Here is a 24,662-nt window from a genome sequence, read left to right on the forward strand (position 1 = left end):
ATTATAGTAGTTATATTCTTGTACATAGGAGCAGTATTATAGTAGTTATATTCTTGTACATAGGAACAGTATTATAGTAGTTATATTCTTGTACATAGGAGTAGTATTATAGTAGTTATATTCTTGTACATAGGAGCAGTATTATAGTAGTTATATTCTTGTACATAGGAGGTAGTATTATAGTAGTTATATTCTTGTACATAGGAGCAGTATTATAGTAGTTATATTCTTGTACATAGGAGCAGTATTGTAGTAGTTATATTCTTGTACATATGAGTGGTATTATAGTAGTTATATTCTTGCACATAGGAGCAGTAGTATAGTAGTTATATTCTTGTATATAGGAGTAGTATTATAGTAGTTATATTCTTGTACATAGAAGGTAGTATTATAGTAGTTATATTCTTGTACATAGGAGGTAATTTTTATTAGTAAAAACAAAACAAAAATACATTACATTCCAGCAGAATTAATAACTAATAATAATAATAATAATAATATAACATAAATCAGACATGTCTGTCAGATAACAAAAATGAGAATCACTTTAACTTAAGAGTCCATTGCTGGCAGGATAAAGAGGGGGAAAAAATAAATAAATCCATAAATAAATGAACAGACTTATTTGCAGTGTTATCAGAATATTCAGCAATCGATATATACATTTCTCCACAATTTTACATTATCAGACTTTTTTCTGACCTCCAGAGACTTTATCCACCTCAGTTCAGACATGATATATGTGACAGCGGTCATATGACGGAAGGGCTCTCTGTGTAGGGACACCTGGGTCCTCGTATGCCAGTGATAATATTTGATGACAGTAATAATAATATACAGGGTCTCCCGGTTAATGTCACCTATATTACTTGGGATGCCATATATGATTTCGGGGTATTTGAGTGATTGTAATCGGGGAATTTTCAGCCTCCGGGATATTTCCTGCCAGATCTTTCGCCCTCCCCCGCACTCTGATATAAAATGTGCCATGGTCTCCTCCTGCTGACAACCTAATGGACATGCCCGATCTGTCACACTGAGATGTTTTAGGTTGCCTCTTACAAAAAGTTTCCCATGCAGAGATAGCCAGGCAATGTCAAAGAACTTTGCAGGGAGCCTCCGACCAGTGAGGAGCCTCAGACTATCCTGCAGGGTTATAGATGTGCAGTCCCTCAATGCCGGCTGGAGACAATAGAAGGTCTTACATACCCTGGTGTATAGATCTCTCCTGGTCTTACTCACCAGATAGGTCTTTTCAATACCCCATTTTTTCAGGCACCTTATGCCATAGTCCAGATACTGGGGGAGGTAGTCACGAGTCGATCGACCCCTCTTAAGGCTGCCGCCTCGCACCCAGGATTCTGCAAAAGGCAATATCCAGTCCCTGATACTATTTACCCACAGGGAGCTGTTATCTGAGTCCAGGCAACCAAAATTTACTTTTAGAAACATGGAGTCAAAAAACACCCTTGGATTTAACATATCCAGCCCACCCTCTCTCCTCTGTAGGTAGGTTATCCCTCTTTTTACTGGGTTCAACCTGTTCCCCCACAAAAGTTGGAAGAACAGGCTAAAGAGCCTAGCGGAGAAAGATTCTGGCAAAGGAAAGACAACAGAGACGTACAAGAAGACAGGGACCAGGTAAGTCTTCAACATTTTAACCCTTTCTCTATAGGTCAGCCTCCAGTTCTTCCATCGCTGAACCTTTGCATTTCCGGATTCCAACTTTTCTTCCCAATTTAGTCTGCAATTATCATCCCTCCCGAATTTCACCCCAAGGATCTTAATATAGGAGGAGGCCTGGGCAAACTGCGGCAGATCAAATGTAGGACCAGTATGACCCGTCCAGAGAGCTTGACTCTTCTCAAGGTTGACAAGAGACCCGGAGGCCTCTGAGTAACTTCTGATGGCTGCAGACAACATCTCCACCTCACGAGGCTCAGATATCACCACAGTCACATCATCCGCGTAGGCAACAACTCTCAGGGGCAAGCAGTGGGGGACCGGCGCCCCCTGAAAATCACACTCCTGCAGTGACCTAAGAAACGGGTCTATGGCAAACACATACAGTAATGGACTCAGTGGGCAACCTTGTCTCACCCCTGCCTCAACCCTGAAAGCATCACCCTGCCAACCATTAATCAGAGGAAAGCTCTCCGCCTCACGGTACAAAGTTCTCAGCCAATCCACAAATTGTCCCGGAATACCGTACTTTGTCAAAGTCGCCCATAGATACTCATGGTCTACTCTGTCAAAGGCCTTAGCCTGGTCAAGACTCACAACATATCTCCCACACCTCAGAGCTTTACATCTCTCAAACATCTCCCTTATCGAGATAACTGCTCCAGAGATGTTCCGCCCTTTAACTGTGCCAAACTGTGAGCCTGCCAACAGTGCCGGGGACAAACAAACTAATCTAGAGAACAGAATTTTTGCAAGAATCTTCCTATCGACATTCAAGAGGGCAATCGGCCTCCAGTTCTTGATGTCACTAGGCTCTTTACCTTTAGACAGCAGGATCAGGGAGGACACTCTCATGGATGGAGGCATCAGGTGGTTTTCTAGACTAGTTTTGTATACATCCACGAGAATTGGTGCCAAGAGGTCTCGGAATTTCTTATAGAACTCAGCTGTAATCCCATCTGGACCTGGTGCCTTCTTCAGATGTAACTTATCTATGGCCTCTTTCACCTCCTCCACTGTTAACTCTGCTGTCAAAGGAGAAAAGTCCAAATCATTAGTATCAGGACCTGGAGTTGCCTCCAAGAATTGAGCCACCTTCTCTCTATCCAAAACCTTCTTCTGAAACAAGTCAGCATAGTAAGTTCTCACCACCCCCAGGATACCCTCCCGAGACTCCTGTAAAACACCCTGGGAGTCAGTGAGACCTGTGACCGATTTATTTGCCACCCGCTCCCTGCAATTCTCAAAAGGATCCGGAGCCCCTAAGGACCCATAATCCCGTTCAAGAACCAGGGATGTATACCTGCGGTACTGATACTGACTGATCTCAGATTTCAGCCGGTCAATCTTCTGTTGGTCATCCCCGCCCGCCGAATAGAGTGACTCTAATTCTTTCCGCAGCCTGAGATACTGGCTATATTTACTCTTCCCCTTCTTAACTGACAGTCTCCTTAAGAGGGATCTGATCTCCTCCTTGACATCCTCCCACCAGTCTGCCATGTTGTCATAAAACACCACTCTCTCAAGCTGGTTCTGAAATAGAGAGTGGACACAACTCCGGACACAGTCATCGTCCAAGAGGCTGGAATTGAGCTTCCATAGGCCTCTCCCAATATCAGGGCGTTTTGTGGAGCCCAAGCAAAAATACAAAGCCAGATGGTCAGAATAAGGGACTGTCTTTTCACTTTTCTCACTAACATGCTCAGCGGGACTGACCAGAGCTAAGTCTATCCGACTGCATCTACCAGCGCAGGAGTAAGTGAATTTTGGTTTCCTACCACCCTCAGTAAACACATCAGACAGACCAGCCTGTGAAATAATTCTGCTTAAGACCTTGCAGTCCCTGGTGAGAGGCCTACCAGTAGGTCTGTCACTGGATGACATGGTGGCATTGAAGTCCCCTGCCATGACTACCGGAACAGATGTAAACAAGTACTGCTTGACTTCATCAAACAGACGTGCCCTTTCCATCACTGACTGCGGTGGACCATAGATATTAATGAGTCGGAGCCTTCTGCCTCGGATGGTAACTTCTAAAACCAGGCACCTCCCCATCAGAACCTCAGTTAGTCTGTGTATGGTGACATCAGGGGTGTTAAACAGTATAGAAACCCCGGCATAAGGTTCCACAGCCAGAGACCAGAAGGACGGGCCAGATTTCCATTCTCTCTCTGCTTCTCGTATTAGTCCTAAAGTATTTAAACGGGTTTCTTGTAAGAAATAGACATCGGCATCAAGATATCTCAGATGTTCATACACTGCGTGTCTTGTCCTCCTTGCTCGGATGCTATTCACATTACTAGAGATAACTTTAAGATAGAAACCTGCCATCAGAACAACTAGGAATATGAGAAACAGAGAGATGGGCCCCATTGTCATAGGTCAGAGTCAGAGGTGTCCTGGTGACCAGCTGTTTCCATGTCTGATTCGGACTGCCCCTCATCTCGGTGGGGTCTCCTCTTATTGGGAGGATCGCCCTCTGGTTCATCCTCATACTCCGCCATCATTCGTGAGAGTTCTCTGTCTAGTTCTGCTTCTCCGTCTGACTCTGATAGGACACTAAATCTATTCCCCGTTGCAGTGACCTCGCCTGCACTACTTACTCTCATCTTTGTGGGCTTTTCTACCGTGGTCCACTCACCCTCAGGCTTACGGCTGGCTTTATCCTTCTTCCTCCTTTTATTATTGTTGGATGATCGGGCAGGAGAAGAGACGACCACTGAGGGTTGTACAACCTGCTCGACAACCTCCATGGTCGTCTCAATGGGACCTGACACGGCCTGGTCTTGGGTGGTATCACCTGTATGTGGTTGAGGCTCCGCCTCCGTGACTACTGACCCTGACAATAGCGCCTCCTCCTCCTCCTGTATGTCATCAGCCGCTGCCAGCAAGTCCTCATCAGGGCTATCCTTACAGATGTTATGCCAGGCATCAGGACAATCTCTGTGGGGGTGACCGATCCGACCGCACAGGTTACACCTAATGCTTTGGCATGTGGCACTCACGTGGCCCATTTCATTACATAGGCTACACTTTACCATGGAGCATACACTGGCCACATGGCCGGCCTTCCCACACTTGAAGCACCGGCGAGGCTGACCCGCATAGAAGCAGATCCCTTTTTCTCGGCCTATAAAGAACGAATTGGGCAGATGTTGGGTTATGTTGTTCTGCTGACGCAACTTCACCAGGACCCTCCACCCACCGGTCCAGACCCCGTCTTCATCCCTGTTCTTACTAAGATCAGACATGAGGTCACAATGCCTCCTGAGCCAGATGACAATATCCTGAGGGGGAACGGCTTCATTCCAAAATACAATTGTGACAGAGGCTGTATCTGGCCTAGAGATGGGGATGAAACTGAACTTATCCCAACCTTCCGTATCTCTCAACCTGGTGAGATTGGCCCAGAACCGGTCCAGATCAGACATCAGCTTAAAACTAACATCATACCCCTGGCGGTCAGGAAGGTTTATGACGGCCAGGATATCAGTCGGCACAAAGCCCATCTGGGTACATAGGAGCTCTCGGACCACAAACCTCCTATCCGGCAGATCCTCCTTGGCACCTCCGTGCCTAAACCTGACTACATTCCTCCTCCTGAAAGCCTGGCCTGTATAATTGGAGTTTGATGCAAAAGATGGAGCACCGCGGCTCCAGGCATTCCCTGAGGAGGTACGGCCGGATCCGCCATCTTGGCGTGTTTGTGGGCGCTGTGTGGGCTGCTGAGCACCTGTACCATGTGGTTCTGCTACTGTGCGAGTATCCAGAGGGGGAAAGTCCTGCACACTGGACTGTCCTGTGTCCGCCCCACCATCAACCTCTATGTCTGCAATATCACCAGACTCCAGAGACTGGACTGCAGAGGGGTCTGACGCCATAGATAGTGAAGGATCCCCCCCAGAAACACCTTCCCCTGCTGGGCCGTTATCACATACAGGAATATCCATAATATCAGGCACATTAGTCAGACAATCAGCGGCAGCAGAGTCCTGCACAGCAGAGTCCATATTAGTATTATAGTCAGCGGCAGCAGAGTTCTGCATAGCAGAGTCCATATTACCACTACAGTCAGCGGCAGCAGAGTCCTGCACAACAGAGTCCACAACCTGTAACCCCAAATATGTTACTCCCCCAGTACCTTCAGGTAAGAGTCCATAGTCCTGCTGCAATGACTTGTCTCCTGGGACTTGTGGTGTCTGCACAGCTGCTACTTCATTACCATTAGGCAGGGGTCCATGACCTGGTTGCAAAGTGCTGGTTGCTGGGACTTGTGGTGCCTTGCTGAGAACTGCTGCAGGTTTTTGCTGTTGCTGAACACTGGTCGCTTTCCCGTACAAATTCCCTTCCTTAAAAGGGAAACTTGCTGGCTGCAGAACTGGTTTTACATGGGACTGCTGGCTGCCACCTTGAGAGGGTTCAGACCCAGCTTTAGCACAAGGTGATGGTGACTTCTGGTATTCCTGGAACCGCTGCTGGTTTCTGTATGATTCTCCCACCGGTCCCATTTGCTCCAGTACAGTCTCGGTCTCCCGTACGTTCTCGGCGAGCTCTTTCGCCAGTGCGCTCAGCTTCCTGTCCAGTAACACCAGTTTCTCAGGGCATGCAGACTTTTTTAGATTATAGGCACATTCAATCTGTCTCTGCAGATATATTTTACTGGCCTTCAATGTCTCCAGTCGCTTGACCAGTGCTGGTATCTCATCTGCCAGGCGCAGTTCTGGTGCTCGCTCAGTAGCTGTGACAGTCTGTGCATTGTTGGAAAGCTTTGCAGGTTGGTTACCCCCAGTATGGCTTCTGGTTGGTGTAGCCTGTGATTTCTGACATGCTACGGCTGTTGTCACTGCCATGGGCCCACAATGTCCAGACTGGGGACTATGTCCCAGTTTATTTCCAGTGACTGTACTGCTGGTACCTTGAAGCTTCCCCGCTGGTCTCCCTTTGATCTCCTCCACTGCCTTCACTACATTTTTGTAGTTACCGCTTCCAGATCTTGTCCGCTCAGACCGTACCAATACAGACTGCTGCATGTTCTCCTGCATGGTCTGCTTCTCCAGGGATGTTCTCCTCTGTCTGCAGGAGGGTGGGGTGGACTGGACACCTGCAACCTGCAATGGAGTCTGCACAGGCTGCAAAGTTTGCTCCTTACATTCAACCATTTTGCTTGGTTGTTGCACCGTACTACTGCTTGCTTCCGTTACTTCTTCCTTTACAACTTTCTTCCCATCTTGGCTTGCTGCACTAGGACTGCTGACACACTGGACACGATTCCCATTACTGGGGACTTTAGGATTTCCATCCATTTTTTTAGTTGTCTGGGAATTGCTTCCCAGAGAAGGCCTTGGAGCCTGGGCCTTGGCAGGGGAACTTCCCCACCCAGGGCGGCCCCGCCCTGGGCTATCTCCAGACATCAGGAGCCTCAGGAGAGCTACAAAAACACGTCCTCACAGCTAGGAGGTAGTATTATAGTAGTTATATTCTTGTACATAGGAGTAGTATTATAGTAGTTATATTCTTGTACATAGGAGCAGTATTATAGTAGTTATATTCTTGTACATAGGAGTAGTATTATAGTAGTTATATTCTTGTACATAGGAGCAGTATTATAATAGTTATATTCTTGTACATAGGGGCAGTATTATAGTAGTTATATTCTTGTACATAGGAGTAGTATTATAGTAGTTATATTCTTGTACATAGAGGGCAGTATTATGGTAGTTATATTCTTGTACATAGGAGCAGTATTATAGTAGTTATATTCTTGTACATAGGAGGTAATATTATAGTAGTTATATTCTTGCACATAGGAGCAGTATTATAGTAGTTATATTCTTGTACATAGGAGGCAGTATTATAGTAGTTATATTCTTGTACATAGGAGGTAGTATTATAGTAGTTATAATCTTGTACATAGGAGCAGTATTATAGTAGTTATATTCTTGTACATAGGAGCAGTATTATAGTAGTTATATTCTTGTACATAGGAGCAGTATTATAGTAGTTATATTCTTGTACATAGGAACAGTATTATAGTAGTTATATTCTTGTACATAGGAGTAGTATTATAGTAGTTATATTCTTGTACATAGGAGCGGTATTATAGTAGTTATATTCTTGTACATAGGAGTAGTATTATATTAGTTATATTCTTGTACATAGGAGTAGTATTATAGTAGTTATATTCTTGTACATAGGAGTAGTATTATAGTAGTTATATTCTTGTACATAGGGGTAGTATTATAGTAGTTATATTCTTGTACATAGGGGCAGTATTATAGTAGTTATATTCTTGTACATGGGAGCAGTATTATAGTAGTTATATTCTTGTACATAGGAGCAGTATTATAGTAGTTATATTCTTGTACATAGGAGTAGTATTATAGTAGATATATTGTGGTACATAGGGGGTAGTATTATAGTAAATATATTCTGGTATACATGAGTCAGTATTATATACCAGTTGTGTGACTGGAATTTCTCTATTACTCTCCATGATTATTGGATTCTGTGTGAGATACGGCGTCTTCTGTACTGTTTAATGTCTTGTACCTTTGTGTGTTGTTTTATGGACTGTAAGGTTTTCCTTTGCTTCATCATTTTCGGGTAGTAATAACTCAGCCCCGGAGGCTTTGTTGCTGGTTGTACATATGGCTCTGGCACACCAGACAGCAGTGTCTCACTGAACATTGAGAATAAGCTACAGGGCAGGAAATGTACTGCGCGCCTCTAAGCAAGTACGTAAATAATCTCCTGAAACTGAATAGAACTGCTGCGGTTTTATACAAGGCAGGGACAGCAGGCACCATCATGGCTTCCTTAATATTAAAATGGCTTGTAGAAGGCTCCGTCTGTCCCCATATGAGCAATAGTGTGCCTTTTTTTTTTTGCTAATGACCGGGGTTGGAGGTAGGAGGTCATTGGTGGTGGGGGGATCTGCTTGTACTTGGGTGTCAGGGGTGTCCTCAATATAATTAGCATATACTGAAATCCTCCTATGGGTCTTTACTCAACATCTGCTCCGTAGTTTGGACCTAATTTGGGTTTTCTCTGTACGGTATATTCTGGTCTTTTTCCTGATCTTCATTGACCTCCTCGTATAGGCTTCTGGTCCAGTCCTGGCCTTCACTATCCTCCTAATTTGTAGATAATTGTAGTTCTCTAGCCCTCTACCCATATGTCATACCCATAAAATATTTTTCAAAATCCTCTCCAAAATGGCTCTGAAATTGGCTAAACACCCAAAGAGGATCTGGTAAAGCTGATCTGGATACACGACTCCAGCGGCAGATTTAGGCAAAGCTGCGCTGTCTGTAATTAGTCCGATCGTACAATCCCTCCATATGTGCCTGTCCCCGCCATACCTACATCCTTTCACCCATGTTTCCATCACGGAGTGATTCCACTTCCGATACCTGTCCATGTAATGAGGCCACCCCATGTGACCATGAGCCTGTCCATCATGTTGACTGACAGCTATATACACTCTCCTGATGAGAGATGCTGTAACCTGTCACTGACCAGTAATAAAGGATTTGCATGTGATTTTTTTTGTTCCAAAAAATTGCAGTAAAACCTTTTATCACCTGTGATCCAATCCATCCATGGCGGAGAGGTGAACAAAAATACACATGGTTGTCTCTTGTAGTCTAAGGCTAGCCATGAACTGTAGATTCGTGAGGGCCAAATGCGATCTCTCTTGATGCCCTCATACCCATCTTACCCTACCATCTACGTATCTTCGGCCAAGCCTCACACCTCTCTGATGAGGCTATGTTGAATCCAACAGCCTCATCTTCCCTGACATTTGCTGCTTACACAGTATTGTAAGCGGCCATTTTCTTGTGGTCGATTGGCATGTGAAGTCAGCTACTCGAGGCCTCGAAGACGCGCAGAGAGGCCGTTCCAAAAGATGGAGGTGGTGCTGGAGAGTTCTCTTGCAGCATTGGGGATGCCCCCAGTGCTGTTTGAGTGCTGAGGACCACCCCCAGTGCTTCGAGAGAACTGATTTGCATACCGACGAAAACCGGGATTTATACCGAACGGCGGCGGGGAGAAGACATCTAAAGGTATGAGAAGAATAGACTTTCTTAAGGCTATTCCGATGTTGTACCCAGAAAAAAATTGCACTTTAATGATAGGCTCCCTTTAAATTTATATAATTTATAATTCATGAATTTAGCTTTTTTTATTTCTATTTTTTTTTCAAGACCCCCATACGCCTGCCAGGTGGGACCCCAGGTAGCGGCCTCGATAGCTGCCTCTAGGTCTTTGCCTTTTGGCTATTGAATGTTAATGCGCTACATTTGCAATGGAAACATCTAATCAAAGGCGAACGCCACAAAGAGCGGTTGATCAAACAGAAAAAGCATTAGCGCCGCTCACATCCTCATCTTCTCAACCCCCCACATGAGTAGGTAAATGGTGCCGATACCCTGCGAGCATCAATGTCATTTTCACATATTTTAGATTTCCGTTTCCACTCAGAGGTTTGTGGTTCATCTGTGGTTTGCAGAAATAAAAAAAATAAAATAAAAAATTTCAAAAAAAATCTGCTTTCCTTTGATCCGATCAGGTTAATGGGGATTGATTTGGCTCTGGATAATCTTCCTGACACTAAAAGGTGGTTTACATCAAAAGCTCGCAGAGCGCATTTGTTAATGAAATCCCATTTGTCATTAACATTCCTCGGGCCGCGGTGCGGGAGAAACGTTACGTTATTTCCACAACTGCTTTACAGAAGGAATAAAATAAAATAAAAAAACAATAAAAAGAAAGAACTAAAGAACTAATTGCTTTTTATTTTTAATTTCTAAAATCCTCTTTAATCAGCGCTTTTGTTCGTGCGCTTGTTTTTTTTTTGTTTTTTTTTTATTTGGATTATACTTACCGGGAACATAAACATCTCTACAAGATATTTCGGGTTTATGGGATGCTCTTTGTAGCCAATTTAAAGCACAGTTTGCCAGCGCTGAATGGTTCTTCTTCCAAGGACAGATTTGTTAACAGCTCTGGGGCTCTCGGGTCACTGGACTCCCATCTGTACGTGGGTTATGTGGTTTGTGGGGAGTTGCTCACTGTTATTGAGAATAATTCCGAATATGGATATGACGGGGAAGATATTACAGAGACAGTCACAGGTTTTATTAGGAATTATATTTATGTGCAAAATACCTATCATTCAGATCATATCCCTTCCATCTCATTCCAAACTTATACAAATGCCGTATTCTGTGATTCTGTACAAGAATATAACTACTATAATACTGCCCCTATGTACAAGAATATAACTGCTATAATTCTACTCCTATGTACAAGAATATAACTACTATAATACTACCTCCTATGTACAAGAATATAACTACTATAATACTACTCCTATGTACAAGAATATAACTACTATAATACTACCTCCTATGTACAAGAATATAACTACTATAATACTACTCCTATGTACAAGAATATAACTACTATAATACTACCTCCTATGTACAAGAATATAACTACTATAATACTGCTCCTATGTACAAGAATATAACTACTATAATACTACTCCTATGTACAAGAATATAACTACTATAATACTGCCCCTATGTACAAGAATATAACTACTATAATACTGCCCCCTATGTACAAGAATATAACTACTATAATACTACCTCCTATATACAAGAATATAACTACTATAATACTACTCCTATGTACAAGAATATAACTACTATAATACTACTCCTATGTACAAGAATATAACTACTATAATACTATTCCTATGTACAAGAATATAACTACTATAATACTGCTCCTATGTACAAGAATATAACTACTATAATACTACTCCTATGTACAAGAATATAACTACTATAATACTGCCCCCTATGTACAAGAATATAACTACTATAATACTACCTCCTATATACAAGAATATAACTACTATAATACTACTCCTATGTACAAGAATATAACTACTATAATACTACTCCTATGTACAAGAATATAACTACTATAATACTATTCCTATGTACAAGAATATAACTACTATAATACTGCCCCTATGTACAAGAATATAACTACTATAATACTACTCCTATGTACAAGAATATAACTACTATAATACTGCTCCTATGTACAAGAATATAGCTACTATAATACTACTCCTATGTACAAGAATATAACTACTATAATACTGCCCCTATGTACAAGAATATAACTACTATAATACTGCTCCTATGTACAAGAATATAACTACTATAATACTACTCCTATGTACAAGAATATAACTACTATAATACTACCTCCTATGTACAAGAATATAACTACTATAATACTACTCCTATGTACAAGAATATAACTACTATAATACTACCTCCTATGTACAAGAATATAACTACTATAATACTGCTCCTATGTACAAGAATATAACTACTATAATACTACTCCTATGTACAAGAATATAACTACTATAATACTGCCCCTATGTACAAGAATATAACTACTATAATACTGCCCCCTATGTACAAGAATATAACTACTATAATACTACCTCCTATATACAAGAATATAACTACTATAATACTACTCCTATGTACAAGAATATAACTACTATAATACTACTCCTATGTACAAGAATATAACTACTATAATACTATTCCTATGTACAAGAATATAACTACTATAATACTGCTCCTATGTACAAGAATATAACTACTATAATACTACTCCTATGTACAAGAATATAACTACTATAATACTGCCCCCTATGTACAAGAATATAACTACTATAATACTACCTCCTATATACAAGAATATAACTACTATAATACTACTCCTATGTACAAGAATATAACTACTATAATACTACTCCTATGTACAAGAATATAACTACTATAATACTATTCCTATGTACAAGAATATAACTACTATAATACTGCCCCTATGTACAAGAATATAACTACTATAATACTACTCCTATGTACAAGAATATAACTACTATAATACTGCTCCTATGTACAAGAATATAGCTACTATAATACTACTCCTATGTACAAGAATATAACTACTATAATACTGCCCCTATGTACAAGAATATAACTACTATAATACTGCTCCTATGTACAAGAATATAACTACTATAATACTACTCCTATGTACAAGAATATAACTACTATAATACTACCTCCTATGTACAAGAATATAACTACTATAATACTACTCCTATGTACAAGAATATAACTACTATAATACTACTCCTATGTACAAGAATATAACTACTATAATACTGCCCCTATGTACAAGAATATAACTACTATAATACTGCCCCCTATGTACAAGAATATAACTACTATAATACTACCTCCTATGTACAAGAATATAACTACTATAATACTACTCCTATGTACAAGAATATAACTACTATAATACTATTCCTATGTACAAGAATATAACTACTATAATACTGCCCCTATGTACAAGAATATAACTACTATAATACTACTCCTATGTACAAGAATATAACTACTATAATACTGCTCCTATGTACAAGAATATAACTACTATAATACTACTCCTATGTACAAGAATATAACTACTATAATACTGCCCCTATGTACAAGAATATAACTACTATAATACTGCCCCCTATGTACAAGAATATAACTACTATAATACTACCTCCTATGTACAAGAATATAACTACTATAATACTACTCCTATGTACAAGAATATAACTACTATAATACTGCTCCTATGTACAAGAATATAACTACTATAATACTACTCCTATGTACAAGAATATAACTACTATAATACTGCCCCTATGTACAAGAATATAACTACTATAATACTGCTCCTATGTACAAGAATATAACTACTATAATACTACTCCTATGTACAAGAATATAACTACTATAATACTACTCCTATGTACAAGAATATAACTACTATAATACTACTCCTATGTACAAGAATATAACTACTATAATACTACTCCTATGTACAAGAATATAACTACTATAATACTACTCCTATGTACAAGAATATAACTACTATAATACTACTCCTATGTACAAGAATATAACTACTATAATACTGCTCCTATGTACAAGAATATAACTACTATAATACTACTCCTATGTACAAGAATATAACTACTATAATACTGCCCCTATGTACAAGAATATAACTACTATAATACTGCCCCCTATGTACAAGAATATATATCTACTATAACACTGCTCCTAATATTTAAGAAGATATATAGTATAATACTGCCCTCTATAGGTAAGAATATTTTATGTGTTATTTTCTGTAATATTCAATAATAGATTGGATACACAAAATCCTGGTAAATAAACCCGCCAGTGAAGGGCACAGTGTTGTATATGGTCTGCATTTTAAAATAACACCAGCATTTCCTCCAGAGACTTTCTTAGCGTCTGGCTTCTATTTCTGCAGATAAGAGAGTCAAACCTTGGCCTTTTTATACCTGTTATGTAAATGTCCTCTATGCCCAGAATTCCCCCGGGGTCGAAGAATCTAAAACAATGATTGACTTCCATTGTAGAAATATCACATTTCCATGTTTGTGCTCAGCTGAAGTCTTTTCTATGGAGACAATTTTTTCCCCCTAATTATTTCATGCATCACACCATTCATGTGGAGGGTCTCCGATGCCAGGAAGGTGCTTTGGTCAAATTGAAAAATTCTTATTTTTACCCTGTAAATACCGTAATTACAGATGTCGCCAATTGAGAGGAACCCTTCACTAAGATGGAATGTTGGCCTTTAGATATACACATGCTCTCTTCACTCCACCTCTGGTGGTGACCTATCTCCAACGTGCTTGACCTTTGTTTTCCTCAATATCTGCCATCTGGGAAGGGTAGGAACACCTCTATACATGTTAGATGTTTGGCTGCTCCTACGGAAGAGAATGAACTGAATTGACATTTAGCTAAGAGTAATGGCCACCTTTAGAGGCATCACCGATGAAACTAGAGGGCCTCTAAATAACTTTGTCATCTTGGAGTCCATTATATCAGAAGCCATCTTCTCCGAACCACCAATGGTCTTCAAAAGAGTTCTGCTTGAGACAGGTTGAAGAAGTTACCCAACCATAGATTCCAAAACCTCCATCGTTCTCGTACTCCTGGTGTTTCCACTGAAGTAACCTCTGGTGGACCATTATGGACCATCATGACTATGCCTAAAGTTGATGATGATCCTATTTTTGACTGAAGAATTTAGAGTCTAACGTCTATTTAGAGTCTAACGTCTATATTTTTTGGTCTTCATCCCTCAAGATCCCCCAAGTAGATGCTGCCATATTTGTAGAATACAAGGCTATATTACGAAGTGGTATTCTTGATCATTCTTGATAGTCTTGATAGGGAACCATAAAGTCCATCTTATCTTCGTTATATAGTCTATCATTCTGGTATCTGCAAAGTTTAGACTGGGGAGATGCTAAGAGTTGGGTTCTGCTTTGGGGTGACAGACAGGAAATTAAGTTTCCCATTGTAATGATTGGCAACTGGACTCAATAAGTCACTAATGGGTTTGGATTAGGACATTTCCATTAACGGCTTGAAAGGTGTTAGCCATTCTTCTTTCTAGGTTCATGTTCCTTTAACTGAACCCAGTAACTACCAGTTCTCGTCTTTTATAAGCATGTGTTAAATATTACCTCCACATTTTCGGATTTGTACTAAATTCCCTAATAGGGGGATTGATCTGTGTTGCTCGTGCCTTGTTTTCCCTCTTTATTCCATCGGAACATGTCTCGGTTGTCCATCACGAGCCACTTTAAAGGAAGGCGTCTTGTAGTTCTCAAAGAAGCAGATTGAAGGCTTGAGTTTCACTGATAATATTTACCATGTGCTGTGTTCGGCTCTGCTTCGAGTTAGTGGAAACATCAGGATATGGGGAATCAGTGCAGATAAGGATCAGAAGTGGTGGAAGCCGAGGGATCTGTCTGGGCTTTCAACTCCTTATTTTCACTGGTTTTTCTGCTTAAGCTCCATCAGATGTAAATGTATGACCACCATGGATCATAAGTGGTTGTCATACCATGTCCGTGTAACCTTTTAGGATATTTGGGGGTAACCTCTTCTTTTTGGGTCTCCTCTGTATGAGACTGAAGATCTCACACTGGTGGACCTTCATTGCATCATATAGACTTGGTCACATTTTGCACCTAAAATGACTAAACATTGTTGGGTTAAATTCTACCCAATCTTCAAATCAAACTATCCAATGAAAAAAACACTGGGATGTTTTTGTCGACAATATTTTGGATTGGTATCGATGTCATAAAATGTAATCCCATCCATGATATGCTTTTCGGGATGGCCCTTAGACCATGGCGTAGGACGTTGGTACTAGAGGACAAACTCATGGGGTTGCGTGAAGACCTGGCCAGGTTGGGTTCATATGATATAATGGAAGGGTAAAGTAGAAGCAAGACCTACTGCCCTTGGTGGACGGGATGTGGTGGCATGAACCAACACACTGAAGGTGGATCCAATATAATCCTTACTCATTGGGCTCCACTTCTTTATGTGCCCAGATTAAAGCTGGTCAATGTCTTTGGACAACTGTTGACCAAAATTCCCATTGGTTGTTTGCTAATCCTTCTGAATCTCCCCTATGCATGCAAGTTTGGGTTGGCCAAGTGGACCTGTTGTCAACTGTTACATGCCCAAATCCTACTTACAACATCTCCAACATCGGACCAACATCTCCAACATCGGACCAACGTTCCTTGGAGCCACCCTCCAACAACCCATTTGGATGTCCTCTGCCGACCATTATTGTCTTAGAGCCTGGGCCCATTGGTTGGTCCCTTGACACTCTGATGGGATAGTCCATCAGATAGTTGGCCGAGGTTGACCTTATTTGTATGGGTGGATGGAGTCCAAACTGATTGTAAGAATCTTAAGTACCACCATGTAGACTATTCTTGCTGCTCGCGAATCACAACCTCATTCATTTTCAAAAAGAAGAAAAAAAATCTCGAATTTCCAGGGTTTTTTTGTTTTTTTTCTCAGCCTGATTTCAATTTCTTACAATAGCCAACCCATCAGAGAGAGATGTGACAGCTCCAACAACACTTTAGGAATTCATTACATGTGTGTCAGCGGGGCGGATAGGAATATCATGAATGGATATTATGCCGGGGTCAACGTGGTCAGCTTACCCAATGATCACAATCACATGTACAGACTGGAAAATGCAAGATGGATCAATAAATTAATAGGTGCTGTAACCTTCTAGCCTCTCTCGAGTGCTTTAATGGAAAACACAAGTTCCTGCCTTTACTTTTTGCTATTTTCCTGACAACGATGCCTGACATCTATTTAACACTGATGGTCTCTGAAATGATAGGCTGCAGAATCTTTTCAGCTATTTTTTTTTTTCAGTTTTTTTCACTTTTCTCGCGGAATTGCTCTCTTGTTCTGACACAATACTGATAATGAAGCCGCAACGACGTATCACACTCTCTCGGGAAACATGTTTTCTTCTAGAAGTGGACCTATTACCCATAGACGAACGTGGCGGCCATGTTATCAGCAAAATTAGAGAAGTAGACAACATAGTCATCCATCCTGATACTCTGAAATGAGTAGAAGGGACGCGGGAGGTTTGCACCTCTAAAGTGTTTGTTTACAAGAATAAACTATTAGAACTTCTTTACGTAGAAGTAATTTTTTTTCTACTCCTACCTAGAAGTTTTGTACAGTATTGTAGGTTACGTAGAAATTCTGGGCCCAGGTATGTTTTATATCATGGCTTGAGATTGTCCTATGATGGTGCTTACGACGTTGCCCCAAAAAGTGGCTATCACTTGTTGGTTACAAATTTTGCAAAAATTTCCGGTTCAGCTGAATTTAAAATTTTGGGCTTAGTCACCCTTGAATTTTTTTTATTATATTCTGGGGGCTCCTCAGACTGTAGAGTATAATAAGGTGAGGTGTGGAGATAATGAAAAACACCGATACTCAACTCTCCTCACCTCTGCTTGTGTCTGGTCTTCACCTACAGTCTCTTGTAGGCTATTCACCGGCATCACGTGAACCAGTCACCTGGTTTGGGACTCAATGGGGGTCATTTGGGACTCAACTATGTCATGATACATGGGTCAAAGAGTCTAAACTGAAACTTGCAGGCATACGTCCCTCATATTTGACAAACAAAACGTAATGCAGTTGAGCCCTGGTATGGTGACTCTGCAGTTGAGCCCTGGTATGGTGGCCCTTCAGTTGAGCCCTGGTATGGTGGCTCTGCAGTTGAGCCCTGGTATGGTGGCCCTGCAGTTGAGCCCTGGTATGGTGGCTCTGCAGTTGAGCCCTGGTATGGTGGCTCTGCAAGTTGAGCCCTGGTATGGTGGCCCTGCAGTCGAGCCCAAGTGTGGTGGCCTTCCAGTTGAGTCTGGATGTGGTGGCCTTCCAGTTGAGCCCTGATGTGGTGGCCGTCCAGTTGAATCCTGATGTGGTGGCCTTCCAGTTGAGTCTGAATGTGGTGGCCTTCCAGTTGCGCCCTGATGTGGTGGCTTTGCAGTTGAGCCAAACACAGTGGCCCCACAGTTGAGTCCTAACGCAGAGGCTCTGTGGTTGAGCCCAAACATGGTGCGGTGCCTGAACCTGTTCCCTATCAGTATAATACTACCTAACTTAGTGCTATCTTCACACTTCTATTCCACTTTCCACTTCTGCTAATAGAAAGTTTCAAGTAGACATTATCCTACCCATACATGGTGAGATCGAAGGATGACTTGACCCATAGTCATTGTGGTACATTTAAAGAGATGTGTGTGGACATATTCATAGGGAATAGAGTAGGGGTCAACCTAAGCTTGGGCCATCGCTCTCTACTCCATGGGGCCCAGACCAACCTCCCACCAGCCAGCTTCCTCCTGATTATTGTGTGATTGTAGATGCTAGTATGTTCCTATAATTATACAGTGATGGAGACTTCAGGAAGAACCTTAGCTTTCTCTGCACCTTGTCCGATATATTTCATGTATCTACCCCATGTACTATTCTTACTCTGTACAGTAAAACGTTTGTGTTTTTTTCCATTGTAGAATCGGTGGATGACTGTCCCAGTAACTGCTATGGAAATGGGGAATGCGTAGCTGGAAATTGCCACTGCTTCCTTGGGTTTCTTGGACCAGACTGTGGAAGAGGTAAGAACGCTTTTATAATGGAGATATGTTGGAGTTTACATTAAGAATTGTGATAGACCTGTCTGATAAGATGCGTCTTTAGTTTGCGTTTGAAGCTGTAGAAGTTGGGAGTTAATCTGATTGTCCGGGGTAGAGCATTCCAGAGAAGTGGTGCAACTCGGGAGAAGTCTTGTATACGAGCGGGGGAGGTTCTGATAATAGAGGATGTAAGTGTTAGGTCATTGAGTGAGCGGAGAACACAGGTTGGGCGGTAGAGAAAGATGAGGGAGGAAATGTAGGGAGGTGCGGCATTATGGAGAGCCTTGTGGATGAGGGTGATAACTTTATATTTTATTCTATAATGAATAGGCAGCCAGTGTAGTGACCGGCACAGACCAGAGGCATCGCTGTAGCGTCTAGCCTGATAGATGAGCCTGGCCGCTGCATTCAGAATAGATTGTAGAGGGGAGAGTTTAGTAAGGGTTAGTAGTGTGGTGAAGGTTGGGATCAGCAGGACCTTCTGTTACAGGTAGTTAGAAAATTGGTTTAGGACGGGACCTCTTTTTATGAGTGGGTAGCAACGTTGTTTGGTATGGGATCATCAGGACCTCTTTTTACTGGTAGTTGGGATTGTGTTATGGGATAGGGTCACCAGTTCCTCTTGTCCTGAGTGGTTAGAAGTGCGGTATGGGATAGGGTCACCAAGACCCCTTTCTATGAAAGAATAGAGGTGTGGTGCCAGATGAGGTTCCTGTTTTGGGTGGTTAGGAGTGTGATGTGGGACAGGGTCATTGGTGGCCCTTGTCTTCAGTGGTTAGGCATGTGGTATGGAGTTAGAAGTACCTTCTGTTTTTGAGCAAAAAGAAGTCCGATATGGGATGGAATCGCAGGACCTCCTGTTATGAGTGGTTAGGACTGTGTTGTGGGATTGTGGTCACCAGAACCTAGTTAATGTTACTCTATGGGAAAAGGAGACTAGATTTGCATATTTTTTACCCAGAATCCCTAGCGGAGCAGGAATGACTTGTAAGTCTCCATACTGCCTATGTAGGCGAACACTCTCCCTAATGTGGACGAGTGCCCCCATACCCTGGTCTATAGTCTCTCACCATGCTAAATCAGTATCCCTACACTATGCTGAGGAGGCCCAATAGGCCGAAACAGCGCTGTCTATAGTTGGGAATCTGTTCCTTTTGGGACAGAAATACTGATTTAGCAATTAAATCCACATTATGATTAAAAGACTTTATAACTGAGTCGTTCATGATGTTTAAGGATGCTGCCCTCTATAGGGTGGTGTACAGAGTGCACTCTGTTCTCCTAATTCCATCCAGGAGACTAGATTTGCATATTTTTTATCTATGGGAAAAGTCACTTTTAGGGTTGAGCCAATCTTGAGATTTCAAAATCCGATTTCCGATCATTTTCCAGCCAATCCCGATTGTGAAATTTGCTCGATCACTGATCGGGATCTGAACTTTTCCGATCCCGATCGCTCAACCCTAGCAGCAGCCTTACTTTTATCTTGGTATGGGGCCTGTATCCTCTGTTATACACCATGGTTGGGAGGTCGGAGACTGCAAATTACACCATGGAAAGGGTAGGGTAGTTCTGCGCTAGACTATTGTGATGTTTTTATTGTATTTTGTGGCCCCCAGCATCCTGCCCTGTGTTGTGCAGTGGTAACGGACAGTACATGAAGGGGAGATGTCTCTGTCACAGCGGCTGGAAAGGCGCCGAATGCGATGTCCCCACCAACCAGTGCATCGACGTGACCTGCAGCAACCATGGGACCTGCATCACTGGAACCTGCATCTGCAACCCGGGGTACAAGGGAGAGAACTGCGAAGAAGGTAAAACTTCCAATCTGTTATCGACAACAGCACGGTCTCATTTACATTCATTTTCATACAGATTTTTTTTAATACACTTCACGGAGAATTAAGATGGTTTGGATTTCTGCTCTTGGCAAAGTCGTAAAAGAATCAAGAAGGATGGATAGGAATACAAGTCAGGAGGGGAGGGGGAGCGCAGCTGACTGCTGGTCTGAACTGGTCGGGATCCATAACCAGCAAAGCAAGATGGAAAATCCTTTTATAATCTTTTCGTAAACAAAACAATTCTTGGATCTCATTCCAGGATTGGGGGGGGAGGGGGGGTGACCTATAAGAAGCGTACGGAACAAGGTCCGTCTGTCATGTTGTGGTAGAAACAGGGACATCACTGACCACATTGTGCCAGGGGAATGCTTCACTGAGCGCCTGGTCCTCCGTATCTGCACATTAGTGAGGATCACACTATGGGAGCTTAGTAACGCCATACAAAGAGAAACATCCGCCGGAGATGGTGGAAGGGGGAGAGAGATGGCCGAGATCACCCACTGTCTACACTACACATGCACATAATGGTATGAGATGTACAAACGTGATGGGGACTAGTGACATACATGGATGGATAGATAGATAGATAGATAGATAGATAGATAGATAGATAGATAGATAGATAGATAGATAGATAGATAGATAGATAGGAGATGGAGATAGATAGATAGATAGATAGATAGATAGATAGATAGATAGATAGATAGATAGGAGATAGATAGATAGATAGATAGATAGATAGATAGATAGATAGATAGGAGATGGAGATAGATAGATAGATAGATAGATAGATAGATAGATAGATAGATAGATAGATAGATAGGAGATAGATAGATAGGAGATAGATAGATAGATAGATAGATAGATAGATAGATAGATAGGAGATAGATAGATAGATAGATAGATAGATAGATAGATAGGAGATAGATAGATAGATAGATAGATAGATAGATAGGAGATAGATAGATAGATAGATAGATAGATAGATAGATAGATAGAAGATAGATAGATAGATAGATAGATAGATAGATAGGAGATAGATAGATAGATAGGAGATAGATAGTAGATAGATAGTAGATAGATAGATAGGAGATAGATAGATAGATAGATAGATAGATAGATAGATAGATAGGAGATAGATAGATAGATAGATAGATAGATAGATAGATAGATAGGAGGTAGATAGATAGGAGATAGATAGATAGATAGATAGATAGATAGATAGATAGATAGATAGATAGATAGATAGGAGATAGATAGTAGATAGATAGTAGATAGATAGATAGGAGATAGATAGATAGATAGATAGATAGATAGGAGATAGATAGATAGATAGATAGATAGATAGATAGATAGATAGATAGATAGATAGATAGATAGATAGGAGGTAGATAGATAGGAGATAGATAGATAGATAGATAGATAGATAGATAGATAGATAGATAGATGAGAGAGAGAGAGAGAGAGAGAGAGAGAGAGAGATAGATAGATAGATAGATAGATAGATAGATAGATAGATAGATAGATAGATAGATAGATATGGGATAGATAGATATGGGATAGATAGATATGGGATAGATAGATAGATAGATAGATAGGAGATAGATAGATAGATAGATAGATAGATAGATAGATAGATGTGGGATAGATAGATAGATAGATAGATAGATAGGAGATAGATAGATAGATAGATAGATAGATAGGAGATAGATAGATAGATAGATAGATAGATAGATAGATAGATAGATAGATAGATAGATTATATGTCTGTAATAGATTTCTGATGGATGGATAAATAGACCAAACCTCCTAATAGAAATTGAATCTTCTTCCCAATGAACTAATCTCGTCTTCCACACCCTATAATTGCTCTGGTGATGGAGCAGATCTCGCCATAAATTATTTAAGCCCCGCAGTCCAGTCCAGTTCATCCTTGGCTGAAGAACATAGAATAGATCAGATCTCATTAGCTCAGTCTGGTTACAAGTGTAAGGTCAGGACAGCTGAAGTCAATATTTCTTGCACTTCTCAAGATGGGCAATGTTTGGTGATGTGTACTTACAAGAATGTAGTTGTACTATAGAAATAAGGTTGATTATATGGATTAAAAAGAATTGGGTTGTGTTCACATGTCCATGTTCTGTTCATCATGTATGTCCTCAGCTCTTTTGCTGCCTTTACTAGAAGGGGAAGGAAGAGCTTCATGTTACATAAACCAGTATATGTGTTGCCCCCTGCACCCTCTATAGTAGCAGCAATAGTGGTTTTCACTTTTTAAGGTGATTAAGCAATTGTTTTGATGAACTAAGCTGTATTGCTATACTACATTACTTACATCTATTATAATACTGCCAAACTGCTATGTACAGGAATATAACTACCGTAATACCACCCCCTATATACAAGAATATCACTACTATAATACTACTCCTATATACAAGAATATAACTATTATAATACTGCTCCTATGTACAAGAATATAACTACTATAATACTGCTCCTATGTACAAGAATATAACTACTATAATACTGCCTCTATATACAAGAATATAACTACTATAATACTACTCCTATGTACAAGACTATAACTACTATAATACTGTCCTTATATACAAGAATATAACTACTATAATACTGCCCCTATGTACAAGAATATAACTACTATAATACTACCTCCTATGTACAAGAATATAACTACTACAATACTGCTCCTATGTACAAGAATATAACTACTATAATATTGTGCCTATGTACAAGAATATAACTACTATAATACTGCCCCTATGTACAAGAATATAACTACTATAATACTACCTCCTATGTACAAGAATATAACTACTATAATACTACTCCTATGTACAAGAATATAACTACTATAATACTGCTCCTATGTACAAGAATATAACTACTATAATACTGCCTCTATATACAAGAATATAACTACTATAATACTGCTCCTATGTACAAGAATATAACTACTATAATACTACCTCCTATGTACAAGAATATAACTACTATAATATTGCGCCTATGTACAAGAATATAACTACTATAATACTTCTCCTCCTATGTACAAGAATATAACTACTATAATACTACTCCTATGTACAAGAATATAACTACTATAATACTACTCCTATGTACAAGAATATAACTACTATAATACTACTCCTATGTACAAGAATATAACTACTATAATACTGCTCCTATGTACAAGAATATAACTACTATAATACTGCCGCTATATACAAGAATATAACTACTATAATACTGCTCCTATGTACAAGAATATAACTACTATAATACTACCTCCTATGTACAAGAATATAACTACTATAATATTGCGCCTATGTACAAGAATATAACTACTATAATACTGCCTCCTATGTACAAGAATATAACTACTATAATACTTCTCCTATGTACAAGAATATAACTACTATAATACTGCTCCTATGTACAAGAATATAACTGCTATAATACTACTCCTATGTACAAGAATATAACTACTATAATACTGCTCCTATGTACAAGAATATTACTACTATAATACTGCCGCTATATACAAGAATATAACTACTATAATACTGCTCCTATGTACAAGAATATAACTACTATAATACTACCTCCTATGTACAAGAATATAACTACTATAATACTACTCCTATGTACAAGAATATAACTACTATAATACTACTCATATGTACAAGAATATAACTACTATAATACTACTCCTATGTACAAGAATATAACTACTATAATACTGCTCCTATGTACAAGAATATAACTACTATAATACTGCTCCTATGTACAAGAATATAACTACTATAATACTACTCCTATGTACAAGAATATAACTACTATAATACTGCCTCCTATGTACAAGAATATAACTACTATAATACTGCCTCTATATACAAGAATATAACTACTATAATACT

General features: G+C 40.3%; 1 protein-coding gene across 6 annotated transcripts in view; it reads left to right on the forward strand.

Moving 5' to 3' along the window:
• The window catches only part of TENM4 (teneurin transmembrane protein 4), a 1,026,741-nt gene that overhangs the window by 905,207 nt on the left and 96,872 nt on the right, over window positions 1-24,662 (forward strand). For all 6 annotated transcript variants that reach the window (XM_075266230.1, XM_075266232.1, XM_075266233.1 and 3 more), the window contains 2 exons: window positions 18,761-18,862; window positions 20,500-20,694. In XM_075266230.1, coding sequence (XP_075122331.1) covers window positions 18,761-18,862; window positions 20,500-20,694 — 297 coding nt within the window. The remainder of the gene's footprint in view (window positions 1-18,760; window positions 18,863-20,499; window positions 20,695-24,662) is intronic.

This window comes from Leptodactylus fuscus, chromosome 2 (genome assembly GCF_031893055.1).
Source record: "Leptodactylus fuscus isolate aLepFus1 chromosome 2, aLepFus1.hap2, whole genome shotgun sequence".
Taxonomy (NCBI): Eukaryota; Metazoa; Chordata; class Amphibia; order Anura; family Leptodactylidae; genus Leptodactylus; species Leptodactylus fuscus.